A 24,835-nucleotide genomic window follows, 5' to 3' on the forward strand; every position below is an offset into this window, starting at 1 on the left:
GTCAAACAAGGCTGAACCCAGACAAGTCCCTGAGCGTGTGGCCCCAGCCGAAGGCAGACGCGTAACCAACGGAGCCACCCAGGCACCCCAAGATTACCGTGTGTTAAGGAAGGGCGCTGGCAAGGCCAGTGGTGATCAGGAGGCCGACCCAGGCGAGCTCTTGCTTTCGTAGGCTCAGAAACATGCGGGGCTGCTGCCGCAGAGCCCTGACAGCACGGTGACCGTGGCGACCATGGCCCCCCAACCCGGGCCTGCGAAAGCCGTCACGTCTTCAGGTAATGCGCGGAACAGGTTGGCGGGGCACACACCTGCCGGGGGCACACCGTTCTGGGCAGCCTTGCATCTGGACCCCGGGCCAAGCGGGGACTGTGCAAGCCCAGCCCGCTGTTCCCTCTCTTGGTACGGATGTCCCCTCCTAAATACTGAGGAGACGCTACTATCGATGGATTAAGGGGCCCTGTGTGAGCTACTTCACATCCACAGCCCCGTGTGGTCATGACTATGGCCACGTTCTCAGATGAGGAAGAAGGGCTGAAAGCTTAGGCCTCTTCCCTGTGTTCCCGCTACTGGAACAGGTGAGATCATCATTGCAGGGGCCAGTCAGACCCTAGAGCATGTTCTTCTCCCTGAAGGTCATATCCTGGCCCATAGCAGTTCGTCTCGGTAGGTTAGCCTGGCTGGACCACCTTGCGGACAGGGAGCGGGGGGCACCTTCCCCTGCCCATCTCTCTGTGCCCCATCGGATAGGCGGGCACCCCTGGTTTATATCCAGTGTCTCTGTGATGAAGAGGCGGCCTGGGTTCGAGGCCCGGGTGCCCTCCTAGCTCAGGCAGGCGTGGAGTGTGGGGCGTGTGTGTACACAGCCCAGAGGCCTCACTTATCTCCGTGATCTCTTGGCATCCTGGGCTCTGCGTTCAGCAGCACAGTAGGGGGCCAGTGGACCGAACTCGGGCAGCTTAGAGTGTGGCGAAGAGACCACGGTCAGGTCCAACCAGGCATTTGCGCTCTGAAGACATGTGAACGTCACGCTCAGCACGTGATCATGAGGCCGGGTTTGGATAGGAACCCCTTTAATGTGATTTTAGCAGTAGCTTTCCCTATGTGGCAAACTCACATGGCGAGAGGTTTTCCCACTTAACCACATCATTTCCTCCTCTGATCCTGCTCTGGAGTAGATGAGGCCCATTCCTCTATGTTCAGGCACCAAGGCTGATTTATTACACCCAGTGTAATGCTCACGGCCAGGCCTCCTGGTTCTAAGGCCGCTGCTCTCCCCCAGCCCCCCAGCTTCCCAGTCCCATTGAGTTGGCTCCTGTTGCCTCTGCAGTGGCTATGGGGAACTCCCCCGGCATCACTCTGGTGATGTATTCGAGGCCCGAGGGCCATGTGGACCTCTTCGGGACCGCGGAAGTAGCCCGAGCCCCGTCGGCCCCAGCCAGCCCCCTGTCGATGAAACAGCTGCTCGTCCGCCGTGGGGCTGCCCTGGGGGCAGTGTCAGCCATGCTGATGGTGGGCCTGGTCATCAGGTTCCTGACCACCAGACACTAGCCATGCGGCTTGGAGCCAAAAAGGGAGCCAAGAGCGGCTGCCCCCCACCCCCACCCTCTGCCGCCCACATCTGCCTGCAAAAGCAACCAATCTGGTGTGGGGGTTGGGGCAGCTTGGACCACAGCTCCAAAAACCAGCCGCGGCCAGCGGCTCGTGTGACAGTTTTCTCCAGTCTGCTCCTGATGAAGCCATCTACCCACCTGAGAGAGAGCTGGGGCTGCTGCTAGGAGTGGGTCATGTACAAGGCTTCCAACTGGGAGATTTCCAATCAAAACACAATCACGAAACACAGTCACCCAATTAAAAAGTACGTTATTTTCTAGGAGACTCTGGTGCCCGGGTCTGTTCACAAAGCCTTTGTGGCATGCCGAGACTGGGGCCAGTGGACCCCGTGCATCTCTGTCCCACACACCCTGGCAGATCTGGGCGCCAGAAAACCCAGACAAGGCAGGTGGCTGTCCACAGACCCTCCTTTGCCTTTCCGCTGACCCTCTGTTCTATCAGCATCGCGCTGATCACAGACCTTGAGAAGCACTTGCTCTTAGGGCAGGGACGGGGTACAGATGAGAGCAGCCGGACCCAGATGGCCAGGCCATGTGGCCTCGGGTGGAAGACAGTGCCGACCCCAATTCTAGGATGCTTCTCCTGGAGGCCTGGGACTGCCGAACGTTTTCAGGCTCCGTGTGCCTCCGAAGTGGAGGGTGGTCTGGCCTCCCCTGCCACACACAGACCCTTCCAATCAGGAGCTGTAAACGCACTCACAAATAAAATGAATTTATTGATCAGAGCCAATAGAAGAACCAAAAAGGAAGCAGAGACCATAATCCCAGTTTGCAAGAGTCACTGTGAACTCGTGTTGTTGGACCCGGTGACACTCCAGGCCTCCCACTTCCCAGAAGGTGGAGATCCTCCTTGTCTGGGGGATACACATACCTTAGTGAGCTGCTGGCAAGCCAAGGAAGTGACTGGGAACCAACCGAACACAGAAAAGTAATGTCGCCGTTTCCTTAAATGTGTTCTAAGGTTATGAAGTGTTCAGAGCAAAGGGTTCCCTGCCCAAGTAAGTTTGGGAAACAACCCAGGCCAGCACTGCAGATGTTCTACAGGCCGAAGACCCTCTAATATGGCTGCTTCCCAAATTCTGGTCGACAGAATGGGAGGCGGGATCAACTTTTGTGTAAAACCTCATGGGATTAGTGTTCTGGGTGGAGGTTTAGGAAACGCTTGTTTTAGATTAGCAAATGGGGATACGAGGGTAGAGCTGGAAAAAACGTATTTACTACACAGGTATTTTAAAAAATAAAAAGCCATAGGGGTGCCTAGGTGGTGCATTCTGTTGAGCGTCCAGCTCTCGATTTCTGCCCGGGTCACGATCTCAGGGTGGTGAGATCCAGCCCCGTGTTGGCTCTGTGCTCTGCAAGGTGTCTGCTGGAGAATCTCTTTCTTAAGCTCCCTCAGCCCCTCCCCCACAGCCCTCCCTCCCTTAAAAAGTAAAGCCTGAGAAAATCTTGGCTAAGAATTTGAGGAAGCAGGACTTAAAGTTGATAATTACCACCTCTGATAGATAAAGGCAAAAAAAGGATTAGTTGGGTGGGGGGAACTTAGGGCCCAAGAATTGTCTCCAAGGCCCTAAGAGGTTCTATGCGAAGAATGTCATTAAACCTCATGCCAGTTTTAGTAAATATAATGTATTTATTTTGAAGCAGAATATACCAATAGACAAGCCAATAATTTAGTTGAACTAGAAATCAGAAAGTACAATTTAGTAGGCTAAATGAAAAATTCCACATGGATATTCTAAGATATTTTATGACCGATTATCCTGATGGACTAGCCTAGTGACGAGTTCTTGACACCTCATGCTGACGTGAAGGTCACACGCTGTCTGAGCGTGTGCAGTCAAGCCCGTGACTCGTGCTCTGGGGATGGTGGGGCCCCTGCAGCCAGGAGTCCCCAAGGCCTGGCAGGGAGGCTGAGGTCTTTCCTACTGGACTGAACTGCTTCAGGTCTCCGGTCCCAGCCATCTCAAGAGAGCTCCCCTTCCTGTGTCCTCCGTCCTCTTCAGCATGGCCGACCGCCGTGGCTCACAGAGTCCTTCTCCAAACAATCCACCATCAGCCCCCTCCAAAGCTCTCCAACTCTGAAGTCCTGATTATCCAAGGCCTCTTGGTCATGGCAGGCAGCGGCTTTCTGTGTTAGGTCCTGAAGGCTGCACTTACTCAGGGATCTCTCTGAAGTTTAGCAAAGTGGAATTTATGTGCATTGTGCTGTGCACCTAAGAAACTTACAGATTTGTCCTTGAAGATCCACTGACTTGAAACTTTAAGATCCTGAGAGAGAGTTAAGTATTAACTTAACTTGTTAGAAGTTAACTTGTTAGAAGTCTCCTTATTACAGCATTAAACATGCCAGTTAGAGTTTTAGAAGATGCAGAATCCTACAACTCCTTCACGGGAAAAATGACAGATGATACGTGCATGAAACTGGCAACTTGTCTTCCCAGAAGCCCTGGGGCGTACAAGGTGATGTTTTACATGGTATTAGTCACAGAAGGCATTTGTGGATGGCCCCAAGAGACTGTCCCAATATAAACAGGAGAGAGGATGGAGAATGGATGAGAAAGGAGCAAGACCACTGGTCAGGTGGCCCATCTGACAGAGGGCTGACTCCTGAAGGTTAAGTCCTCATGTCCCAGCGGATGAGAGACAGGGACCACCTGCCCCCGTGATATACAATTCTAGTGCCTCAAAACTCAAGCAGGGCTGGAAGGTCTAGCCTCACCTCTCTGGACGGGGAGGGCTGTGGATAACCCTGGGCAGGGTGTCTTGTGTCCCAAGAACTGGAGTGAAGAAGTCACTCAGCAGGTTCCAAGATTCCTTTACATGTCCCAAGGGTTTAGCCTAACACGTTCGCCTCCCCTAGACTCAAGCTCTAAGGTCTGGGTAACCCATGTAAAATGCATTCTCAGAGAGCGTCCCCCGCTCCACAGAGGGGAAGGCTGGGGTTTGGCTGAGATGGCAGGTTTTATCCACGGGGCACGCCAATGACTTTGACGGTTGATTCTGATGCATTTGCGTTACTTCCTTACTATTTTTGGTAGGATTTTAAAATGATTGGTTCATTAACTGTTTAACAGAGGAATAATTCGGTAGAGGCAACCAGGAGTTTGAATAGGATCTTTCTTCAGTAGTATCTGGCCTAGAGAGAGGAGAGAGGGATCCTGGTTACTCTGCTGGTCTAAGACCCCACCTGACCAGCCCTGGAACAGGAAATCCATATCGGGACTCTACCAAGTGCCTCTTATTTTCAAAGACACGAAATGCGCTGTATTTAAAAAAAAAAAAAAAAAAAAAGGTCCCTGTCTCCCTAAGATGTTAAGGAAGGTCTGGGCTGAGGATAAAAGACTATACCTTCCCGTGCAAAGTAACAATAATAAGTCAGGCAGCGGTGAGGAGGCGGTATTCTGTCTCCTGTCAGTGAGACAACCCCAGGGTTGGGCCAGGAATGGAGAATGTTCACTTACTATGCTCCAGTCATGAGTGGGAGCCTGAAGCCTCTACACGAAATCTGGAAGCTTGGATGGCATACTTGATTCTCTCATCTTTCAATGGTAGCCCTTTCCATTTCTCAACTTTTTTTTAAAACCGGCACCCCCTACCACGCTTTCTGTGGTTTCTGTGACACTTTGCTGGAACTTGACTTGGTATAGATGTGTGTACACACACACACATACACACGCACACAATTTTTTTAAATGCATAGAGAAAACACCTCTCTATTCAGCGAGTCTGACATGCTCCCTTTAAACCGATCATTACTGCTTTCAATCTCCCATTTAACAATGTCCCAGGCCTGTTCTCGTTCTAGTGAAATGAATTAATGAAGTCACAACCAAGCACGTGACAAAATAATTACATGCAGAAAAGCCATTTCAGGAAAATGAGTGCAGGCCCAATAAAGACTCCTCAAATAAAGGCACAACGTGGGCTCAGAATTGCTTATTTAAAATAAAAGGTGATTTACTAGAGTCAGAAGAGAAGTCAGCAGAGAAGCAAAGAGGAAAAGAAAACCAAATCCTCACTGGTCCCACACAGAATCCAGAAGGTCCAAACCACTAAACACATCCGCTTACAGTACTGAGAAGCGGGTCTCCCTGGTGAGAGAGACCACGGCTGGTGGCCCTTGTTCCACAGATGAGCAGGCCGAGGCCGAAGGGTGGACTCAGAACAGGCCTTGCTCGGAGCTGGAATTTGGCTGATCTCAGAGCCAGGGATCAAAGCCGTATTTTCCTGGTTCCAAGCGACATGTCTTTATACGCTGTTGCTTCTGTGGGCGTTCACAGAGAAGGCTTGTCTGACAAACCCTCTGGGGAGCTCTGGGTGGTCTACCTGGCCTACCCCAGCCTGTCGGACCCAGCACGCTGCCCCTGTGGGGAACACCGGCAGCCTGGAGCCCTGAATGTCCCATGATGCGAAGAGGTCCCCCCAGCAAGATGGTGCCTCTCGGGCTGGCGACGGACAGGTGTCTGGGGACAAGAGAAGAGGGCAGAGGATGACTCCAGACCCATGCACGCCACAGAGCTCAGAGAGATGCAGAGGGAGGAGCCTCTCGAAGGCACACAGGGTTTCAATTCATGCCATCTGCCAGCACAAGTTCTGAAGTCACACTTCTTCTGAAACACCCAAACAACTCCAAAGAAAACAATGACTTAAGAGTATTTTTTAGAAGATTGGTTTCCACTTAGAAAGCAACGGGTTCACTGTGTACGTGTGGTCTATAGATCGGAGGGGATCAGCTCAAGGGGAGCCGAGTGGATTGGAGTGGGGGGGCACCTGCGATGCTCCTTTTTCTACAAGTGATGTGGTTTTCATCTAGACCCAGCTGAGCCATTACCTCCACATTTTTTTTTAAAGACCCCAGCAAGCCACCCTGGCCCTTTTAAAAACTATGGCTAAGTCAAGTTTGAACACTGATACCCGGGGCCAAGCAACAGACTGCCAACTCGAACCACTTTACACAGAGATAGAAAACGAGCAGTTCCTACCTCACTCTTAAAGACAGAGCTGGGCCGTGGGATCTGTGGTCGTCACTGCTTACGGGACAACGCAGTCTGAGCTGCGAGAAAAATCAACAGGGCCTTTCTCCTCAGCATAGCCTTGTGTTTCTGAGAAAACCCAAATGATTTCCAATGCAACTGGTCTCTCCAGTTCCATCAGAGCGGTGACCCTGGAAGACGAGCCACTCCCCCACTTGCAAACTGGAACCAAAATGCAGATAAGAACACAGATATTTCCAGTGAATGCTAGAATCTGGCCTCCCTTCCAAGGCTATGGTGTCACAGGTGTTGTCACTATCTTTGGTGTGTCACCCCGACTGGGTAGCTGAGCGCTCAGAGAACACAGTGGCTTTGCCCCCATGTCTGTCTTCACTTCCGTCCCCTTGGACCTTCTCAGTCACCCCCAGGGACTCATGGACTGCCTTGGGGAGGCAGGTATCATGGGCCGCTCAGGGAGCCCACATCTACAGTAACACCCCCAGAGACAGAATTTACAGGGCAGTCAATGGGGGCTGCAAAGCATTCACCTTCCCCTGCCATAGTCACGCCAGCACACAAGTCATCCCCTCGTGACCTGTGGGCACGCCATGCGGATGCCCGGCACACTAGAGAACTGCACTGCCACCGAGACACTCAGGACCACAAGGATCAGAGCGCTGGATGGCTCAGAATCCCTCCAGCAAGTTCTACAGGGTTTTGCCCTTTGGGTTTTTGTTTCTGGGTTTGTTTTTTTTCTTAAAATTTATTGGTTTATCTGAGAAAGAGAAAGACAGTGCAAGCAGTGGGGTGGGGGAAGGAAGAGAGAGAATCCTCACGTGGACCTCCCATTGAGCGCAAAGCCCACAAGGGACTCGAACCCACGGATCCCAGGACCCTGAGATCATGACCCGAGCCGGTATCAAGAGCAAGACCCTGAACTGACTGAGCCATCCAAGAGCCCGGGGTCTTAAACTCTTACACCAGAGGTCGGCATAATTCCTCCATGATCATTTATGCCCTGCCAGCCGCATGGCCACTGCAGCACACACTGAGCTCTTGGGACGTGAAGTCAGCACCAAGTTGTGGCTGTTGCCCAAGTTGTGGCTGGGGGTTGCAGTTCACCGACCCTGTCCCAGACTCAGAAAGTGAATATGAGAGACAGAGTTTATCTCTAAAAGCTGAAGAGCTCCCATGACAGAAGAGGAGAGTGTCTGACAGCCGTTCGGGCGGGCCCGGAAAGGCAAGGACTCACCTTGAGCAGCACGGCCGCCACAATGCCCAGAAGAGCCAGCAACAGCAGACCGAGTTTTCCTCTGTTGAAGCGCTTCAGGATGAAGAATTTTGCCCAATCCACCTTTGACTGGCTGTTGGGAGGATACCTGAGCTTGTTAGCACCTTCCCTCTTTAAACTCTTCAGCAGACAGGGCCGCTGATGAGAGAAGGTATCAAAACTGTACTTCCCATGGTAAGCTCCCATTCCGCTAGAACCTGAAACAGAGGGACCAGACAAGACAGGCTCCATCGTAGGGGACACAAGCTGCATGAACCCCAACAGAGGAAACCCATGGCACTCCTTGCCGTCCTGGACACCCCCACCTAACTTCTCAGCGCAAATGATGCTTTGAGGAAGTTCTCTCCCCCCAACCCCGCCCCACCCCTCTCCCATTCACCAGCAAGTTGATCTCCCTGCCAAAAAGGGGCACTCTCCAAGGGTCCAGTGAGGCTTGCAGCTCTCAGGGCCAGTGGCTCTCACTGAGACCAAGGACCCTGCTCTAAATCTATTCTCGCCACAACCCCTTGGTATGAAGGCATCAGTGCCCCCGATTCCAGAGACTACGAGGGAGCCTGCCAGGGTCAGGCAACTTGCCCAAGGTGGAGAAGGCAAAGCCAGGATGTATATCCAGGTCGGCTGGACTCTTAACTACTGTGTGCTCTTTTCCTGCTATTCCATGTAGCTTTGTTTATCCATAGCCCTCTTCCCCCACTTGCTTCCTCTAAGCTCCTAGAGAGCAACAAAGACAGGATGACAGGGTTACCCCACTGGGTAACAGTAAGCAAGTTATAAATCCTTGTCCTCTTTTAAGCCATGCTCTGGGACAGTCTTCTTTATTATGGGTGCTGGGCAGATACACTGTATGGCATGGTGGCCATGAGGCACAGGAGAATGGGGCCAGGAAGGCACTTACTGGTGCTCTGGGGGCTGCTGACACATCATTTTGGGGACAACTGAAGCTATAGAGAGATTTGGTAATATGCATCAAAAGACACACATTGTTATGGAGAAACAGAAATTATATGTCAACACACTGACAGCATTTATGCCTGGGAGACTACTACGTTTCAGCCTTACAGCTGTCTGTAGTGTTTTGTGGTTGCCCTTTTCCCTAAAAAAACTCTTATCACTTTTAGAACAGGAGGAAAAAAGCATTTCACTTTGGGGAAAAAAAAAAAAAACAGCTCTTAGCCTTTTTAACACAGTATAATATGTTGAGACATTTTCCCCCAAGAATCAGAAATTGCACAAAACTGTATTAGAATCCTAACCTGGAAAAATGTGGACTCACAAAAACCTAATGCCAGGAATTAAACGCAAATATGGCCCATCTGTAGGACAGAGCACTGGTCGGTTACTGAAATCATGACACACGACCATGCCGACGTGGGAAGATAGCCCACTCTACTCTCACACACAGGTGAAAAACAGAGTACAAGTTTGAACAAAATATTCTTGCTTTTACATATACGAATGTGTGCAAACATGCACAAGGAAAGGAATTTTAAGGATGTACCCCAGAGCTTAATTAAAGAGTGGGGTAAGGGTAATCTAAGCTTTAATTCTTCTCTTTTCCTAGGAAGCCTGATTCCTTCTGTGTGTAGCAGGCAAAAGGTTTTGTTTATAAAGAGGAGGATATGGTCAATGATGCTAAACACAAAACAGGGACTGAACACAAGTCACTCGATGTACACTCAGGAGGCACCAGGGTTGCCCGAGTCTTTGCTGGGAGCCAGCAAAGACTGGGGTCTCACAGAATCCTTTAAGAAGCTGGGCAGTGAGGAATAGCAGCCTCCATCCTGTAAGCTATCTTCCCTTTCATTCACCCTCCCTCCCTCCACAACACGCTCAATCCATCAGCAAATCCTGTTGCTTGACACCCCCCCCCAAAAATATCCAGCCCCTTTTCACTAGGTCCCCTGCAACCAGGCCAGTCCAAGCCACCACTAGCTCCAGTCTGGGCCCCAGCCCAGGCCTCTCTCAACCGGTCCCTCATGTGCACCAGGCACGGTGCTGGGCACTGGCAATCCCCCCACACCCTAGAACCAGAAATGGGGCACACATGGGTGGCAGGCTGTGGTCTCTTGGGCTTCTAAGACAGTGGCTTTACTGTTTGCTTCTTACTGTGAGAATTCCTACACACTCGTTATTGGTGACACTTCAACAAGATATTAGAGAGGCCGACCACCTAGCTACTGAAGGAGAAGTATGAGCAGGGCCGGTCATCTGGCGTGTGGAAGAGGCAGGCGGGTCACCGCCCAAAGGAAAACAGCAGGGCCCGGGCTGTGTCCATGGAACCTCCCCAAGAATGAGCACGTCCTCAAAACACAGGGAATCTCTTCCTCTGCACCCCACACAGAGGCCTGGGGGGCTGTGGGGGTGGACCCCGAGGACGACTTCGCCCCACCCTGAGCAGACAGCAAGGGGGGACTCAGAAACCCCGACTGCCGCCTGCTCTGGGTGTTCTGCACCCGGCATCCACTACCTCACCGTCAAAAAAGACAGAGGAGCCTTATCTGTGAATCTGAGACCTGGCTTTGGCCAAAAAATAAAAATTTTAAAAAATCCCCTCAACCTAAGAAAAGGACCGTAAGTAACCAAGTAATAACCAATATATAGGCAAACCAGTGAAAGGAACAAAACCAGTTACAGACTGCGCTGGGGGCTACTAAGGACGCAAGGGGCGACAGGACAGAGTCACCCGACAGCCAGATGACCTGCACCACCGTGGGACTCTGGCAGCTGGCGCCACGTGTGGCCGAGGGGGCTACTCACCTACCCCTCCAAAGGGCAGCGAGCTGAGGGTGAAGTGCATGATGACGTCGTTGGCCGTGACGCCGCCGCTGGATGTGCTGTTGATCATCCGTCTGACAAGCTGAGGGAGGGAACACGGGCTCCGGGTCAGCAGTGCCCGTGGCGCCGGCCGCGGCTGGGAGGGGAACTCGCAGGCTCCACACCTGGGCCTACCCACCTGCCTCTGGCAAACAGTGCTGCCTGCATCAGCCTCCGAAGGCGCAGCTCGATTTGGCAAATGTGCAATCGCAGGTATGTGCTCAGATGCACGTCTGGCCCTCGGAGGCTGCCGCGGCCTCCCATGTGCTCCACTGCTGCCTCGGGCAAAGGCGCCCCCTCATGGCCACGAGGAACAGTCCAGACTGCATTCAGGGTCTCTACCATCACCCGTTTCTCTCCCTCTGCTCTGAATGACTGCGTGGGACTGGCAGTACCCTGGAGTGTTCGGGAACTGCCAATAATGTTTACGTGTTCAGACTTGGAATTTGATCTGTTTTGAAGAAATGGCTGGCCCAAGACCAGAATAGGCATGAGGACACCTGACGAAATGTCACTTCTCCTTGCTACCCACAAGGCCTCGGGAGTTCGAGTCACAAGGGTCACAGTGGGCTGTGGTAGGGCGACCCTGTCACTGGGCAGCGCACCCCACGGACGTGCGCCCTGCCCGGTAGACTTTGGGCTTCAGGGCTCTTGTGTGCATCACCTGTGGTCGTTCAACACGTCAGACCATGATTAATAACCCATTATTCACGGAGGCCCATGCATCCGGGGTCCCTTCACAAGGCTGTGTCCCCACAGCACGGCAGGCTCTGGAAGCAGTGTGTCACCATGCACAGAACCTCCGTGTGCGAACTCCTCGGACCTTGACCGGCCCCCCCCCTTCAGGTTCTCCCACTTCTCCAGACGGCTCCTGAGCCCACCTGCCCAGTTCGAGGCCACTGTCCCTCAGCAACAGCCAGTCCCCTCGGGAGCCGTGCAACACGGCCAGGGGGCCACTCACCCTGGTGTAATAGGGCATCACAGGCTCATCTGACTGGTATGGCCCCTCGCTCTAACAGAGAAACTGAGGAAAGTGAAGTCGGCGATTTCACAACTGTACCTGTGACTGTTATAGACACCACAGCCCCACACAGCCCACTGAGGGCCACAAATGCCACTGGGGTAAGAGCGAAGGCTTTTACACAGGAATGCCCTGGGAGTGCAGGCCACAGAAGCTTCCAGTGCTGGTATGGAAGCCTTACAATTACAGGGGAGATGTTTGTCAGCGCAAGAGCTTGTGACACAGCCCTGAAGACTCAGGTCTGACCCCAGGGAGCGTGAGAAGGGTGACAGCTATAACCCCAGGGCCTCATTACTCCAGACAACTGTCTACAAGCAGCGCCTTGCTCGGTGAACTCTGTTACTGGAGGAAACAGACCATGTGGCCGGGAAGGAACCCGGTCTGTGACAGTGACTCGTGCCAGGGAGCCGTTCTCCACAGCGCCTACCTTATCATTGTGAGAAAAGATGTAGAAGGCCAGTGGCTTTTCACGGCTGTTGATGAACTTTATGGCCTCATTGGCATCCTTCACAGGCACGATGGGAAGAATGGGCCCGAAAATTTCTTCTTGCATCACCCTGGCTTCAGGATCGACGTCAGTAAGGATCGTTGGGGCTGGAAGAGAAAAGCAGCGAGTGGAAATGGTGAAGTCGAAGACAAGAACGCCAAGCTCTCCACTTTTTTTTTTGTTTGTTAAAGATTTTATTTATTTGACAGAGAGAGATCACAAGTAGGCAGAGAGGCAGGCAGAGAGAGAGAGGGGTGGGGAAGCAGGCTCCCCGTTGAGCAGAGAGCCCAAACCGGGGCTGGATTCCAGGATCCCGGGATCATGACCTGAGCAGAAGGCAGAGGCTTTAACCCACTGAGCCACCCAGGCGCCCCGCCAAGGTCTCATCTTAACGTTTGTTTCTGGCTCACTGATCCATCCCTTCGTGATCCCGCCCAAGAATTAGCTACTGAAGAATATTTTAAAAAGTCCTGAAGAAATCAGTCCTGATGTGGAGGAACCGTGCATGTCTGTCTCCAAGCTGGTGCATCCGGGGATCCCCCAGGCAAGCAAGGAGAAGATACAGATGCCTGAGTCTATTCATGTCTGACCCTGTTGGCAGCCACATCCGCATGGACCAGGGGGTTGGGGGTTGTTTCCATCTCGCTCTGCGCAGGTCCCTCTGGCAACGCACACAGCCCCTCCATGGATCAAATGGACACCATCTCTTGGTTCGCATGCTTCCACGCATAGGATGCCACTGACCTTTAACTCTATCAGGTTAAGGATGGACTTCAGGGGTCAAGAGACCCTGAGTTCAGGGTTCCAGCCACTATGGGGAAGGCGTGCAAGACAGGCAGGCAATGTGGGTGCCGACAAGGCTTTGCAGAGTCCTGGCATCCATGCCATGCCACACCAAACTGCAGGGGTCTCAAAGACCCCACAAACAAGCCGGGTCTTCAATGGAAAGAGAAGGCACCTGCCAGTAACAAGCTCTCTCTCTTCCTTTCCCCCTCATTTCCCACTAGGTCATCCGGGCAACGTGGCAGAAGATGGCTCTCGCCAGCACCCTGCACGGGGGTGTCTGCAGTCTCCCCAAAACCACCGCCCGCTGCTTCCCGGGCTCAGAGAACCGTTCCGGGGCGGGGGCGGTCTACTCCCTACACAGCTGTGTGTACAGGTAAGCTGACCTTGACTGCAGGTCAGGGGGACATTCATAACTGGTTGATCTAATTGCAAAAGACCTTTTCTCTTGCTGTTGATGAGCCGAGGAGCGGCCAAGGTCAACAGCTGATGGGAAAACAGAAAGATGAAAAACTGGGGGTTTGAGAGCTGTTATGAGAATATTTTCCTCCTCATTGTTTTAATCCTCTAGGGTTTTAGGTTCTTTCAAATTGGGTTTTTTGAGGATGTGCAGCATCCTGTCTGCTAAAAAGGCATAAGTAAAGCCATATAGGACAGCTTTTCAGCTGAGTAAGTGTGTCTCTCATTCCTCGGGTCACCTTATGTTATTTTACAATAATGTGTTTGGGGGCGCCTGGGTCACTCAGTTGGTAAGTGTCTGCCTCTGGCTCACGTCATTGCTCAGGGTCCTGGGATGGAGCCATGTTGGGTTACTGGCTCAGTGGGGAGTCTGCTTCTCCCTAGCCCTTCCCCCTGCTCCTGCTTTCTCTCTCTCTCAAATACAAAAATAGAATCTTTAAAAAAAAGAAGAAGAAGAACAGTGTGTTCAAAATGCAACAGGCATACATACTCCTGGTGAAGAATAAAAGAACACAAAAACAAAGTAAACAATGTCAAGCCTGAGAGAAGAAAAACATTTCTGGGGTGCCTGGGTGGTGCAGTCAGTTAAACTTCTGACACTTGGTATCAGCTCAAGTCATGACCTCAGGGTCATGAGATCAAGCTCCAGTAGAATCTATGCCCAGTACAGAGTCTGCTAAAGATTCTCTCTCCCTGGGGCACCTGGGTGGCTCAGTAGGTTGGGCGCCTGCCTTCGGCCTGGGTCATGATCCCAGGCTCCTGGGATCAGCCTCATATCAGGCTCCCTGCTCGGCGGGAAGCCTGCTTCCCCCTATACCACCCTCCTGCTTGTGTTCCCTCTCTCACTGTGTGTCTCTCTGTATCAAGTAGATAAATGGATAAAATCTTGAAAAAAAAAAATTCTCTTTCCCTCTCCCCCTTCTGCCCCCCTCCCACTCTATAAATAAATAAATCCAAAAAAATTTTTTAAATGAAACAAGGAAACATTACTTCTGGACCAGTACTGCCACTAACTACTTGTGGTGGAATGATTTCCTCCTTGGGCTGTGCCCCCTGCCAGAAACCAGAAGGAATTAAACAAGAGTTCTGTTTTGCTTCTCAGGGTTAAGTTACAGGGTGTAGGAAGGGGAAAAAAAAAGAAAAGAAAAGCTGCATGTAAGGCAAAAAGCCAGTGCAACACAGGTGGTATTATTTGTAAAGACCCAGAACCAGCTCTAAGTGGTTATACAAGAATGAGCACCAGAAAGCAGCGTGTCACTGCTCATTAAACATTACGTCTCCAAAAGCTTATTCAGTGTCAGTAAATAGCGTCAACGAAAACTGTCACACTGCCCGTGTCCCCAGAGCAAAAGGTCAATTTCTATTACCTACGTAGCGTGTGGCCTCATCGGTCTCCCCACCGAAAGCGATCTTCTGTCCTTCCAGCAAATTTAGTATCCTCTTAAAATGATGAAGGTTGATGATCCTCTCATAATCGGGAGATTCTTTTATATTCTCACCATAAAATTCCTATTTAAAATCATTGTATTTAACCACCACAGAAGACCGCTATTTCAGTTTAATAAGCGCAAAATCCACCCATGCCCGAAAAGCCATCTGGTTGTAGATCACCGCCCTCCTCCCTCAAGTGGTCTAACAGTGTTTACACTTCCTGGCAGGCTGGGCACGAGAACTAAGGCAGACGCACAGACTGAGGACCCTCCGTGATGTCCGGGGTTCGTAGGGTCATCCTGCAGACCAGCCGGGGGTCGTACCGGGGACGAATGCTCTCAATTTACTCTCAAGTCAGGGGGCACCTGGGTGGCTCAGTGGGTTAAAGCCTTTGCCTTCAGCTCAGGTCATGATCTCAGGGTCCTGGGATCGAGCCCTGCATTGGGCTCTCTGCTCAGCGGGGAGCCTGCTTCCTCCTCTCTCTCTGTCCGCCTCTCTGCCTACTTGTGATCTCCGTCAAATAAAAAAATAAAATCTTCAAAAAAAATTTACTCTCAAGTCAGGAGGAGTGTTGTTCACCCTGCTCCAAGCAACCCTCCCCCAGGTCTAGGTGCTAAGAATCTCCCCGGAAGCGTGCTGATGAGCCCCAGCTCCAGAGCTCCAGAGCCACGCACAGTGGTTTTCAAGGCTGCCTGCCCCTTAGAATCACTGGAGACCCAGACCAGCTGAACTGCAGTATTCAGAAGGTGAGGACTGGAAACTTTCATACATGGGAGAACCTCAGGTGAGAACTGCTATCTTAAGGATGTGAATGCCTCAGAGGAAGGCAGAGGGGATCCTACTCCTTTGAAACCAACTGCATCCCCATAACTCAGCTAAACACGTCTTCTCCCATCTCCAAGGGCTTTCAGTCTCACAGGATGTCATGAAACCCTGATGTCCCATATTCCCCGAGTCTGGCCAAGACCCCTTTCATGTTCCCCTTTTCTGGCCCCATCTTCAGTCCCATCCCACAGAGCCAAGTCCCCTATCCAGACGTTCAGTCCTCTGTGCCCAGAGTGAACCCGCTTGGATCTTCTCTCAAGTTCCTGGGGCACACTTTTCATTCTCTGATCATAATGTTACTCTTCGGTGTCCCCAATCCTTCCTTTCAGTGCTCAGTAAGCATCTGTTGAGTGAACTATGACTGTTCCAGAAATTTCTTCCACCCAGGGGGCTTTAAATGGCCCCCTCCCACCAGTAAGCTCAGTCACATTGGTTCACCCCCTTCCTCTCTTCCAACCCAAACCCTACATTTCTGCGAGGCTGAGCTCAGACCACTTCCACAGCATTTCTCCATTCCTTCTAGAGAGATCTTTACTTTGGACACCCTGAAAGACTAAGAGAACCAGGCTGAGTACAGTATCAATACATATTTGATTAATTCACTCCTCCAAACTACTGGCCTTCCTAAGCCCTCTGTACACGCAAGAACTGAGAACCTTAATCAGCAATGGCCAATAGGCCAAGGGCCTCTTCCTGCATTTCAGAGGACTGCCAATATCCTCTAAAAAAACCACAAAACATAGCTATTGATTTTTTTTTTTCAAAGCGTGTGCCACAACTAACCAGTTGTTCCAACACATCAGCTAGATAGCTGAAGAGGGTTAAACACCAACCTAACCTTGCTCCTAGCAGACACCTTTCTCAGAAAGGTTCCCAGAGCGTTTTGAATAAAACCATAAATTAACTCCACCACATATGCTACTGGAATTCTCCAGGAGGTGGCGGGGGTTGAGGGGTGGGGTGGGGACCAGGGATGCCGCCTGCACAGAGCTGATTAGACGCGTTTCTTAATGAAATCAATGGACTCAGATGTGTTAAGCACAAACCTTCACGGTTTCCTTAATCTTCTGCACAATTTGATGCTGGAGGGACGGTTCACAGAGGACATAGTCAGGAGCAATGCAGGTTTGGCCACAATTCATGTATTTCCCCCAAGTTATGCGCCTGAGGTGGGGGAGAAAATGGAAAAGCCACAGAATTCAATCTACTATTCATCTGCTACATGCTTTTCTGTAATTTGAGTATTCTGCAACTAGCATGTACTCATAAATCTACTTAGTAGGCTTTGTAGAAAAAGAACAAAAATGCTTTCTTTATAAGATTATCTCTACATCAGTCAGTTGGAACTTAGAATGCATTTTCCCATCGACACAGTACACTCTGAGGAGCCAGGACATTCTCATGCCAGCTCACAGGAAATGGTACTTTATAAGCAGTGAAGCTCTTGCCTGTTTTGAGATAAGCAGCAGCCTCCCCACACCCTCTTCTCCTCTGACTCTAGCCAGGGGACATCAAGACGCTGGGAGCCCCTTACAGACATCAGTTCTCCTGGCTGTAGCTGTAGGTCCTGCTGACAGGAGGTTCGGGTATAAAGAGAGCAGTCAGCCCCCAAGCCCATCCTCTTCTGTGTGGAGCCCCGCCCCGCTCTGGAAAGCCATGCCCGCGGATCAAAGCCTGCCATCGGCACCTTTCCCCAAGGCCTCAGGTTCTGGCAGCTAGACAACCTGGACACGGCCTGCCTGCCTCCAAGCCCTCTTTGCCCGTCTTGGAAGGGGAGAGAAAAGCCAGACTGATTTAGCGGAGCACCTGCAACCTGGCGTTTTCTGGTGCCCAGGTGCATGATGTTACTGAGCAGAAACATGAGTAGTCGCTGATTCTGTCAACAAAGGAACTCATTAAGAGGCGAGCATAACACTTTCCTGCTGGGAATCTAAAGATTTTACTATGTACATGCGATCCTTTACTCCCTCCCTGGATCACCTGGCAGGTCTGTAACCTCAAGAAAAGAAAGCACTTCTCTGTAACTCCTAAGGACAGCCACGCGGTGTCGAGACCCACCGCTCATTTCTTCAGGCAGCGGAGGCAGGAGGTGGTTTGGGAAAGAGTTCCGCCGCCCCTGGGGACATCAGCCACCCGAATGCCACAATGTCTCTTGGAGCCAGGAGGCCCAGGACTCCGGGGCACAGAGGACACACCAAGCTATCGGTGTCAGGAAGCCCTCGGGTACAAGAAGGCTCACCGGCAGGCAACGTCCAGGTCACAATCTGTGTCGATGTAACACGGGCTCTTGCCTCCCAGCTCAAGTGTCACGGGGGTCAAGTGCTTGGCAGCGGCTTCCATGACAATCCTCCCAACAGCCGTGTTCCCCGTATAGAGGATGTGGTCAAACCGCTGTTTCAGGAGCTCCGTGGTTTCAGGGATGCCACCATTAATCACGGCATACAATTCCTTTGGGAAGGAGAAACAGAGGCACTGACGTCACCAATAAATCGCCCTAACGAGCAACTTCTTCGACATAAACCTGCAGCGTTCCAGTACACCAGGAAAAGAAGGGGACCAGCGCCGGGGAGGAGGCAGGAGGGAGCTGACAGAGGACACATGGAGCACAAAGTCTGATGGCATCTGAGACCCACCGCCTGCGGTGGAAGGGACCGGCACGGGTCCGCAGGTTTCCATAATGAGCTCAGCTGTGAAGGCAGCCAAGAGGGGAGAGCAAGTGGCTGGATTCCACCGGGGAGGTGCATGAGACAGGGCCATGCAAGCTGGAGATTTTGATGAAGAGTCTGCGGTTGGGGACCACGGGACAGGTCCCAGTTGAGTGTCTCGAGCTGAACATTCCAGCACTACTCAACCCTGCGGAGCTCAACCTGGGCCAAGAGGCAGGGGAATGGAGCGAGCGCAACTCGATGCAATGCAGGGGAGAGGCAACACGGGAGAGAAGCTCCGCTCTAGAAGTCAGATCCAGACCAAGTCTGGGGTCTGTCACTTGCTAGCTAGGGGCCCTCAGCAACCTTACTGCACACACCTATGAGCCTGTTTCCTTAACCGGGACTGGGGAGAGGTCCCAAAGCTTTGGGCTGAGCCCTCGGTGCCCTATGCTTTTCTCACTATTGGAATGGAAGAACGTCTCATGCAGCAGCATGACTCGAAGAAGCAATGACAGGGAACAGATGGCAAGGAAGGGACACAGAGCCAGGTGTTCAAAAGATTCGGAGCGCATGAGATAAAAGCGGGCTTGGGGGCCTCATGCTTCCACCTGATCTCCTACTAATTAGGAGGGCTCATTAGCTCTCGCTCACTCCACAGTTCAAGTGCTCAGCAAATGCTTCAAGTTGTAACTTGCATGAGTTCATCTATAGGACACCTGTGATTAGTCCCCTAACAAACTCAGAGAGAGTGAAGCAGGGGTAGGCCTCGCTATCCCCACCGAGTGGGACAGTCAAGAAATAACCCCCAGTGAGTGGCGAAGTAGGATTTTCAACCTCGATCTTCTGGTTCCAAATCCTACTCCACCCCTGACATCATCCTGTCTTCATCGCCCTCTTGGGCCAGATAACCACAGCTACTGGGACATCGTAGTTTCGCCCGCTGCTGCGGCAGTGACAAGACGGCAAGGAGAACCCCCGGTGAGCCTCCAGATTGCTCGAGGAATGTGTCCAACTCCAGCTACGACACTGTACAGAGGCCTTGCAATGAAGGGTAAATTAGGACTCCTCCCTACAGCAACTCCATGCAGACAGCAGTCAACGGCACACAATAGGAGGAAGAGCAGATGTATAGCTCCCCACCCCCCCACAGCCACCGAGAAACAGACACGCTGAGGATGGAGCAAGACATTATTACCTGGTCCAAATACTGCGGGAGGAGTTTGGCCAAGAGCTGAGCTGTTTTTTCACTTAGTTCAGAAGGCTTGATAATGACAGCATTTCCTAATCAAAGCAAAAAAAAGCAGGAGGGCATCTTTTAACACTTGAGTAACCTTAAAACCTACCACAACAGCGCTCACGGTGGGAATACAGGCTAGGTACTCCCATTACTTCGGCAGCTTTGAATTCTGCACTTTCTCAATGAGCATAAGAGATTCTTCGTTCTTTGTTTTTTTTTATTTTATTTGAGAGCGAGAGTGCGCGCGCATGCACACACACATGAGTGGGGAAGGAAGGGAGAGAGAGAAGCAGGTTCCCCACTGAGCAGGGAGCCCAACTTGGGGCTCGATCCCAGGACCTTGAGATCATGACCTCAGCCAAAGGCAAATGCTTAACCAACTAAGCCACCAGGCACCCCAAAATCTTGTCTTACTTCCTCAAACTCCTTGGTTCTCATTAACTTCACATCATGGACAGTAGGCTCCATTATCCTCTCCTCCTCCTCCAGCTTTACTCCCACTCTCCTGGCTAGACTTTCCTGTTTGCCTTGGAATTACTGGGCAAACAAGCCTTGTTGTCAACAAACATTGTTGACTGGGATCTAGCAGAAGAGAGAAATTAACCTCCTGGCGTTTGCCACATACCCAAGCTAGCATGACTCCCACAGCCCCTAGCCAGATGAAGAAACGGATCAGATACAGTCAAATGATTCGCCCAACACCAGAGCTGGCAACTACAACCACCCGAGAGCATGGACGGCTGACTCCAAACTCCGGAACCTGTCACTGCACGACTTAAGACCTTCATGGGTTCACGGTCCAAGTATTTCAAAATACAGGCACCATGCAAATCGCTGGAGCCCGCTTTAAAAAAAAAAAAAAAAAGATAATAAAGGAGTGCTTGGCTGGCTCGGTCCAGAGCGTGCGGCTCTTGATCTCAGGATTGTGAGTTGGAACCCCACGCTGGGTACAGAGATCATTTTAAAAGGAAAAAAAAAAGTAAAAAAAAAAAATCCTTTGTGTGTCACGGCTCCTCCCAGCCCAGACGAATTAATATCCCATCCCAAAACCACCTTTGGCCGGTTCCACCCCGCAGGACCTGCCCGCCCACCCACCTTGAGAGTGTACTTTCGTTTTAACAAACTGCTTTGCCCTTGCTAAATATACATTTATGATAATAATATCTTTGCATCCTCGGTAGTTGCTGGTGTAAAGCAAGGCAAACCACCATAGCAAATGTGTTTCATCAGTCACTATCCTTAATTTACAACCCATGGAAGAGAAGCAGCCCCTCTGAAGAATCAGGGAGACGGAAGCTGACGCCAGACCTGCAGCAATGGCTCCAATCAGAGGCTGAATGGTGAGAACAAAGGGGTAGTTCCAAGCTCCGATGATGAGCACGACTCCCAGGGGCTCTGGCTGGACATAGGCCTCGTCCAGCATGGTCAGCAAGTTCTTCTTGGCTGGCGTGGCAGTAACCCATTCAGAAAGATTCTCCAGCACAAGATCCAGTTCGCCAAGAATGGTAATGACTTCCTGACTGTATGCGTTGAATTCACTCTGTTACAAAATGAGTCCCAGTTAACCTTGCACAAGTCTGACACTCAGTCCTGAGTGCCGAAAACCAGGTTACGTACACCTGCAGTGACATTTATGAGACTAAGCTGGTTTACTGTGCACACTCACACCCTTCACGCCCTCAGCAAGGGCTTGCTAATACAGTCAGCCCCTCTAAATCCTTCTTTATTGATTCAAGCCTTTTAATTTTTTTTTGTAAAGATTTTTATTTATTGGTGAGAGAGCGAGCAACTGTGTGCACAAGCTGAAGGAGAGGCAGGCAGAGAGAGAAGCAGGCTCCCCACCCAGCAAGGAGCCTAACACAGGACTCGATCCCAGGACCCTGGGCTTGAGCTGAAGGCAGATGCTTAACTGACTGAGCCACCCAGGCATCCCTGATGCAGGCCTTTTCAAGTCAGGATTCAATATTACCTCTTTCAGGAAGATTTCCCTGATATTAGCCTGTCTTGATCACACTTTATAATATAATCACAGGAATTCTGCCTCTGGCGTGTATCCTAACATTTCATCATCACACACTGATTTATAACTATGTTTGTTTCCCAAATTTAAATCCCTCAAGGGCAAGGACCTTACTGTTCTTTAGTAATTGTATATACCTATGTACTCACTTAAATATCTGATGTTTACAGAATGACTAATCATCCTTTCTGAAATCTTAATTATGCCACCTTATTTGATATCTCATTGTTACTAATACTACTGTTACTACCCCTCAAGATGATCTTTGCAGGAAATAAGGGGGTCTCACAGAGCCAGAGCAGGGCCTTGTTACCCCTGGAATAAAGATAAAACATAAAAACAAAGTGATAACAATAGTACTAGAAAGCAGTAATATACTAATGCCCTAAATACCACCCGACACCTTGTTACTCAAAAAGTGGTTCCAGGTTTTTTGGGGAGGTCGGTAGAATAGGATAATTCTGAGCTCACCTCCTCTCATGGCCTCTCCAAGGCTCCAAATGCCTAGAGAATAACTCTCTGAGGATGACCTAGAGACCCACAGAACACCTCTTCTTCAGCTATGTCTTCAGCTAAAGACATAAAAAGCTACATGGAATGGGGTGGGAGGAGCAGAGAAACAGTCTAGTTCAAACGCACACCATGGGCATGGGGACCCACATCACAGTAGCATCAGCAGTGGCATCACAGGAGTAGCAATCCCCCCTGAAGATGGAGGAGTTCAAGCCCCACATCAGGTGTCCCCGCCCTGGGGACCCGCACCGAGGAGCCTCTGTAACTCAGCCTTTGAAAATCAACAGGGCTTAACTGGGATGGGGATGGTTAGTGAAGAACTAGAGAGCTACAAGAAACCAAGACTCTGGTCTCCAGGAGTCACCACACAAACTCACTCACTCTGAGCCCCAGCACGGTTTGAAAAGTGTCTGGACCATGTGTGAAGGAGATTTATTAACTAATTTTAGGGGGCGTGCAACATTAAAAACAGAAATACACCACTCCACAATTCCACTTCCCAGTATTTACCCAAAGAAAATGAAAATACTAATTAAGGGGTTCCTGGCAGGCTCAGTCGGTGGAGCAGGCAATTCTTGATCTTGGGGGGGTGTAAGCTCAAGCCCCACAATGGGTGTAGAGAGGATTCTAAAAAATAAAATCTAAAGAAAAACGCAAAAACCAAAAAAAACCCCTACTAATTCAAAAAGATTGACGCATCCATATGTTCACAGAAGCATTATTGAATATAACCAGGATACGGAAGCAATCTGAGTGTCTGACAGATGAACAGATGAAGAAAACGTGGTACACATGCGCGTGCATCGGTAGGTCTTGAATAGAATACTACTTAGCCCTAAAAAAGCAAGTAATCTTGCCATTTGTGACAATATGAATGGACTCAGAGAAGGTGAAATAGTAAAAAAAAACCCATACTGCACAGCTAAGTTGTACACCTGAAACTAGTATCATAGCGTATGTCAACTACACCTCAATTTTAAAAAATGAAATAATTTTTAAAAAGTAAGGTTTCAAAATAGGCAACATGGTATCCACCTGGGAGCTTGTTACACACTTCGAATCTCAGATGCCCTCCAAGACCTACTTAACTGTAACTTGCATTTTAACAAGATCCCCAGGTGACTCACCATGGGACTCAAGTTTGAGGAGCAGTGGCCTAAAACAGAGTCAGGGAGGAAAACTTCAGCGCAACAACTGACAACCCAAAAACCTCTGTCTATAAAAGAAACCATAAACCAAAAGGCAAGAAACAGACCGAGAGAAAAACGTTTTGCGGGATATTAAGCTGACAAATGACCAAAATCCACAATGCAACAGACAACAGGCAAGGATCTAAAAGGCAATCACAGCAGAGGAAGAGGCCAGAAGACACTATCTATTTGTTGTCTCCAATCAGAGGCGCTGACTAAGCAAGGTAAGAGTTTCGGGAAACTTGCTTTATCAGTACAGCTGGAGATAACACTCCCTCGGTGCTTACGTAATCAAAAATAAATTTTAAAAAAATGCAAAAGCTCGGGCGGAATGCGGTCCCCAAGTGGGACGGCGGGAGCCGCGCGCGTACCTTGCACAGATCGGCGCCGATGGCCTGCAGGATGTCCTTCTCGCGCTCCTGCACCATCCTGCGCAGGGCCTCGAGCTGCTGCAGCCGGAACCTCAGCGGGCGCGACCGGCCGGACGCGAACGCGTCGCGAACTCGCTGGATTCGGCTCTCCATGGCCTGGTCCTACAAAAAGACTGGAGGTCGCGGCGCGCCGCAGCGGCGGGGACGTGGCAGGCCGGAGGGATGGCCCCGCGGGCGGGCGCCGCCTCCCTCCCCGCCACTCCCCTCCCGCCCGGCGCCCCCCACCCTATCTCCCGCGGACGCTGAGCCTCACCCCGTTCACCCAACCGCTCGCTGGCTCGGCGGCGGTCTGCGCACCCGCCCGGGTCCGACAGTCCGACCGCGGCCGGGCGGGGCTGGGCTCGACCAGCAGCCGCGCTCCGATTGGCCGGCGCGGGCCACGTGACCTCGGCGGCCGGACACCGCCCCGGGATCTGGTCCGGGGGTGGGAGCTGCGGCCGCGCGCGCGGCGGGGGAGGGGTGCGGCGGGTGGTCTCCCGAGCGGACGCTGAGGCTTTATTGGGGGGGGGAGGCGGGGCTCCCGGGAAGCGGCCGGAGCTCCGGGGAGCCCTGGCCCGGGACAGGAAACGCGGCCAACTCCCAGAGACGCCCTCGAGAGAGGGGGTTCCCGTCCCTCCTCCATTTTGTGGCTCCGATGGGGCCCGGCGCCGCCCAGTGTCGTTGGCGCGGCCTCAACGCGTCGGTGGGCAGTGAGCGCCCAGCCGCCCGCCCTCGTCGCTGCGCTGAGTGCTTGCAGCGTGCAGGATTTTCCAGAAAGTTCTTTGAGGTTCGTCTCCTGAGGGCAGGGAGCCAGGACCTTATGGACAGCTGTGATGGCCAAGTTCGAAGGGCGTTAAAAAACGCCATCCCTAGGAGCACCTGCGTGGCTCAGCTGGTTAAGTGACTGCTTTCACCTAAGGTCGTGATCCTGGAGTTCTGGGATCGAGTCCCACATCAGGCTCCATGCTCGGCAGGGAGTCTGCTGCTCACTCTCTTTCTCCCCTAAATAAATAAAATCTTAAAACAAAACAAAAAAAAAACCACTCTCCCTGGGCTGCCTATCACCCGCTAGCTGCCTTCCTGTTTTTCTCTTCCCCTTTGCAGCATGACTCCTCCCGAGAGG

The 24,835-nt window shown here is 51.4% G+C and overlaps 2 protein-coding genes across 20 annotated transcripts in view; one reads left to right on the top strand and one right to left on the bottom strand.

The window, feature by feature from the left end:
- The window catches only part of LOC132003805 (multidrug and toxin extrusion protein 2-like), a 49,320-nt gene that overhangs the window by 15,008 nt on the left and 9,477 nt on the right, over nt 1–24,835 (top strand). For 2 of the 10 annotated variants that reach the window (XM_059379573.1, XM_059379572.1), the window contains one exon: nt 13,204–13,355. In XM_059379573.1, the coding sequence (XP_059235556.1) occupies nt 13,204–13,355 (152 nt within the window). Of the gene's footprint in view, nt 1–172; nt 276–1,327; nt 2,868–13,203; nt 13,356–13,550; nt 13,843–15,096; nt 16,054–24,835 lie in introns of those variants that run through there. The other 8 variants (XM_059379567.1, XM_059379569.1, XM_059379574.1 and 5 more) reach the window with 8 other exon arrangements.
- Nucleotides 3,221–24,095, bottom strand: ALDH3A2 (aldehyde dehydrogenase 3 family member A2). Of its 10 annotated transcripts, none has more exons than XM_059379558.1 (12): nt 23,987–24,094; nt 23,674–23,835; nt 20,888–21,119; nt 19,538–19,623; nt 17,934–18,142; nt 16,741–16,858; nt 14,806–14,947; nt 12,137–12,303; nt 10,632–10,731; nt 7,836–8,071; nt 6,593–6,663; nt 3,221–3,878 (listed from the first exon to the last, which is right to left on the bottom strand). In XM_059379558.1, exons 2-12 carry the CDS (start codon nt 23,824–23,826, stop codon nt 3,833–3,835), a joined length of 1,560 nt encoding a protein of 519 aa, XP_059235541.1. In that variant the 5' UTR covers nt 23,827–23,835; nt 23,987–24,094; the 3' UTR covers nt 3,221–3,832. The 10 variants fall into 10 exon arrangements, with proteins under 10 accessions (XP_059235541.1, XP_059235542.1, XP_059235539.1 ...); XM_059379556.1 differs by lacking the exon at nt 3,221–3,878 and adding an exon at nt 4,398–4,746; XM_059379560.1 differs by lacking the exon at nt 3,221–3,878 and adding an exon at nt 4,658–4,746 and having other exon boundaries at nt 6,593–6,712.

The sequence above is a fragment of the Mustela nigripes genome, chromosome 16, assembly GCF_022355385.1.
Source record: "Mustela nigripes isolate SB6536 chromosome 16, MUSNIG.SB6536, whole genome shotgun sequence".
NCBI lineage: Eukaryota > Metazoa > Chordata > Mammalia > Carnivora > Mustelidae > Mustela > Mustela nigripes.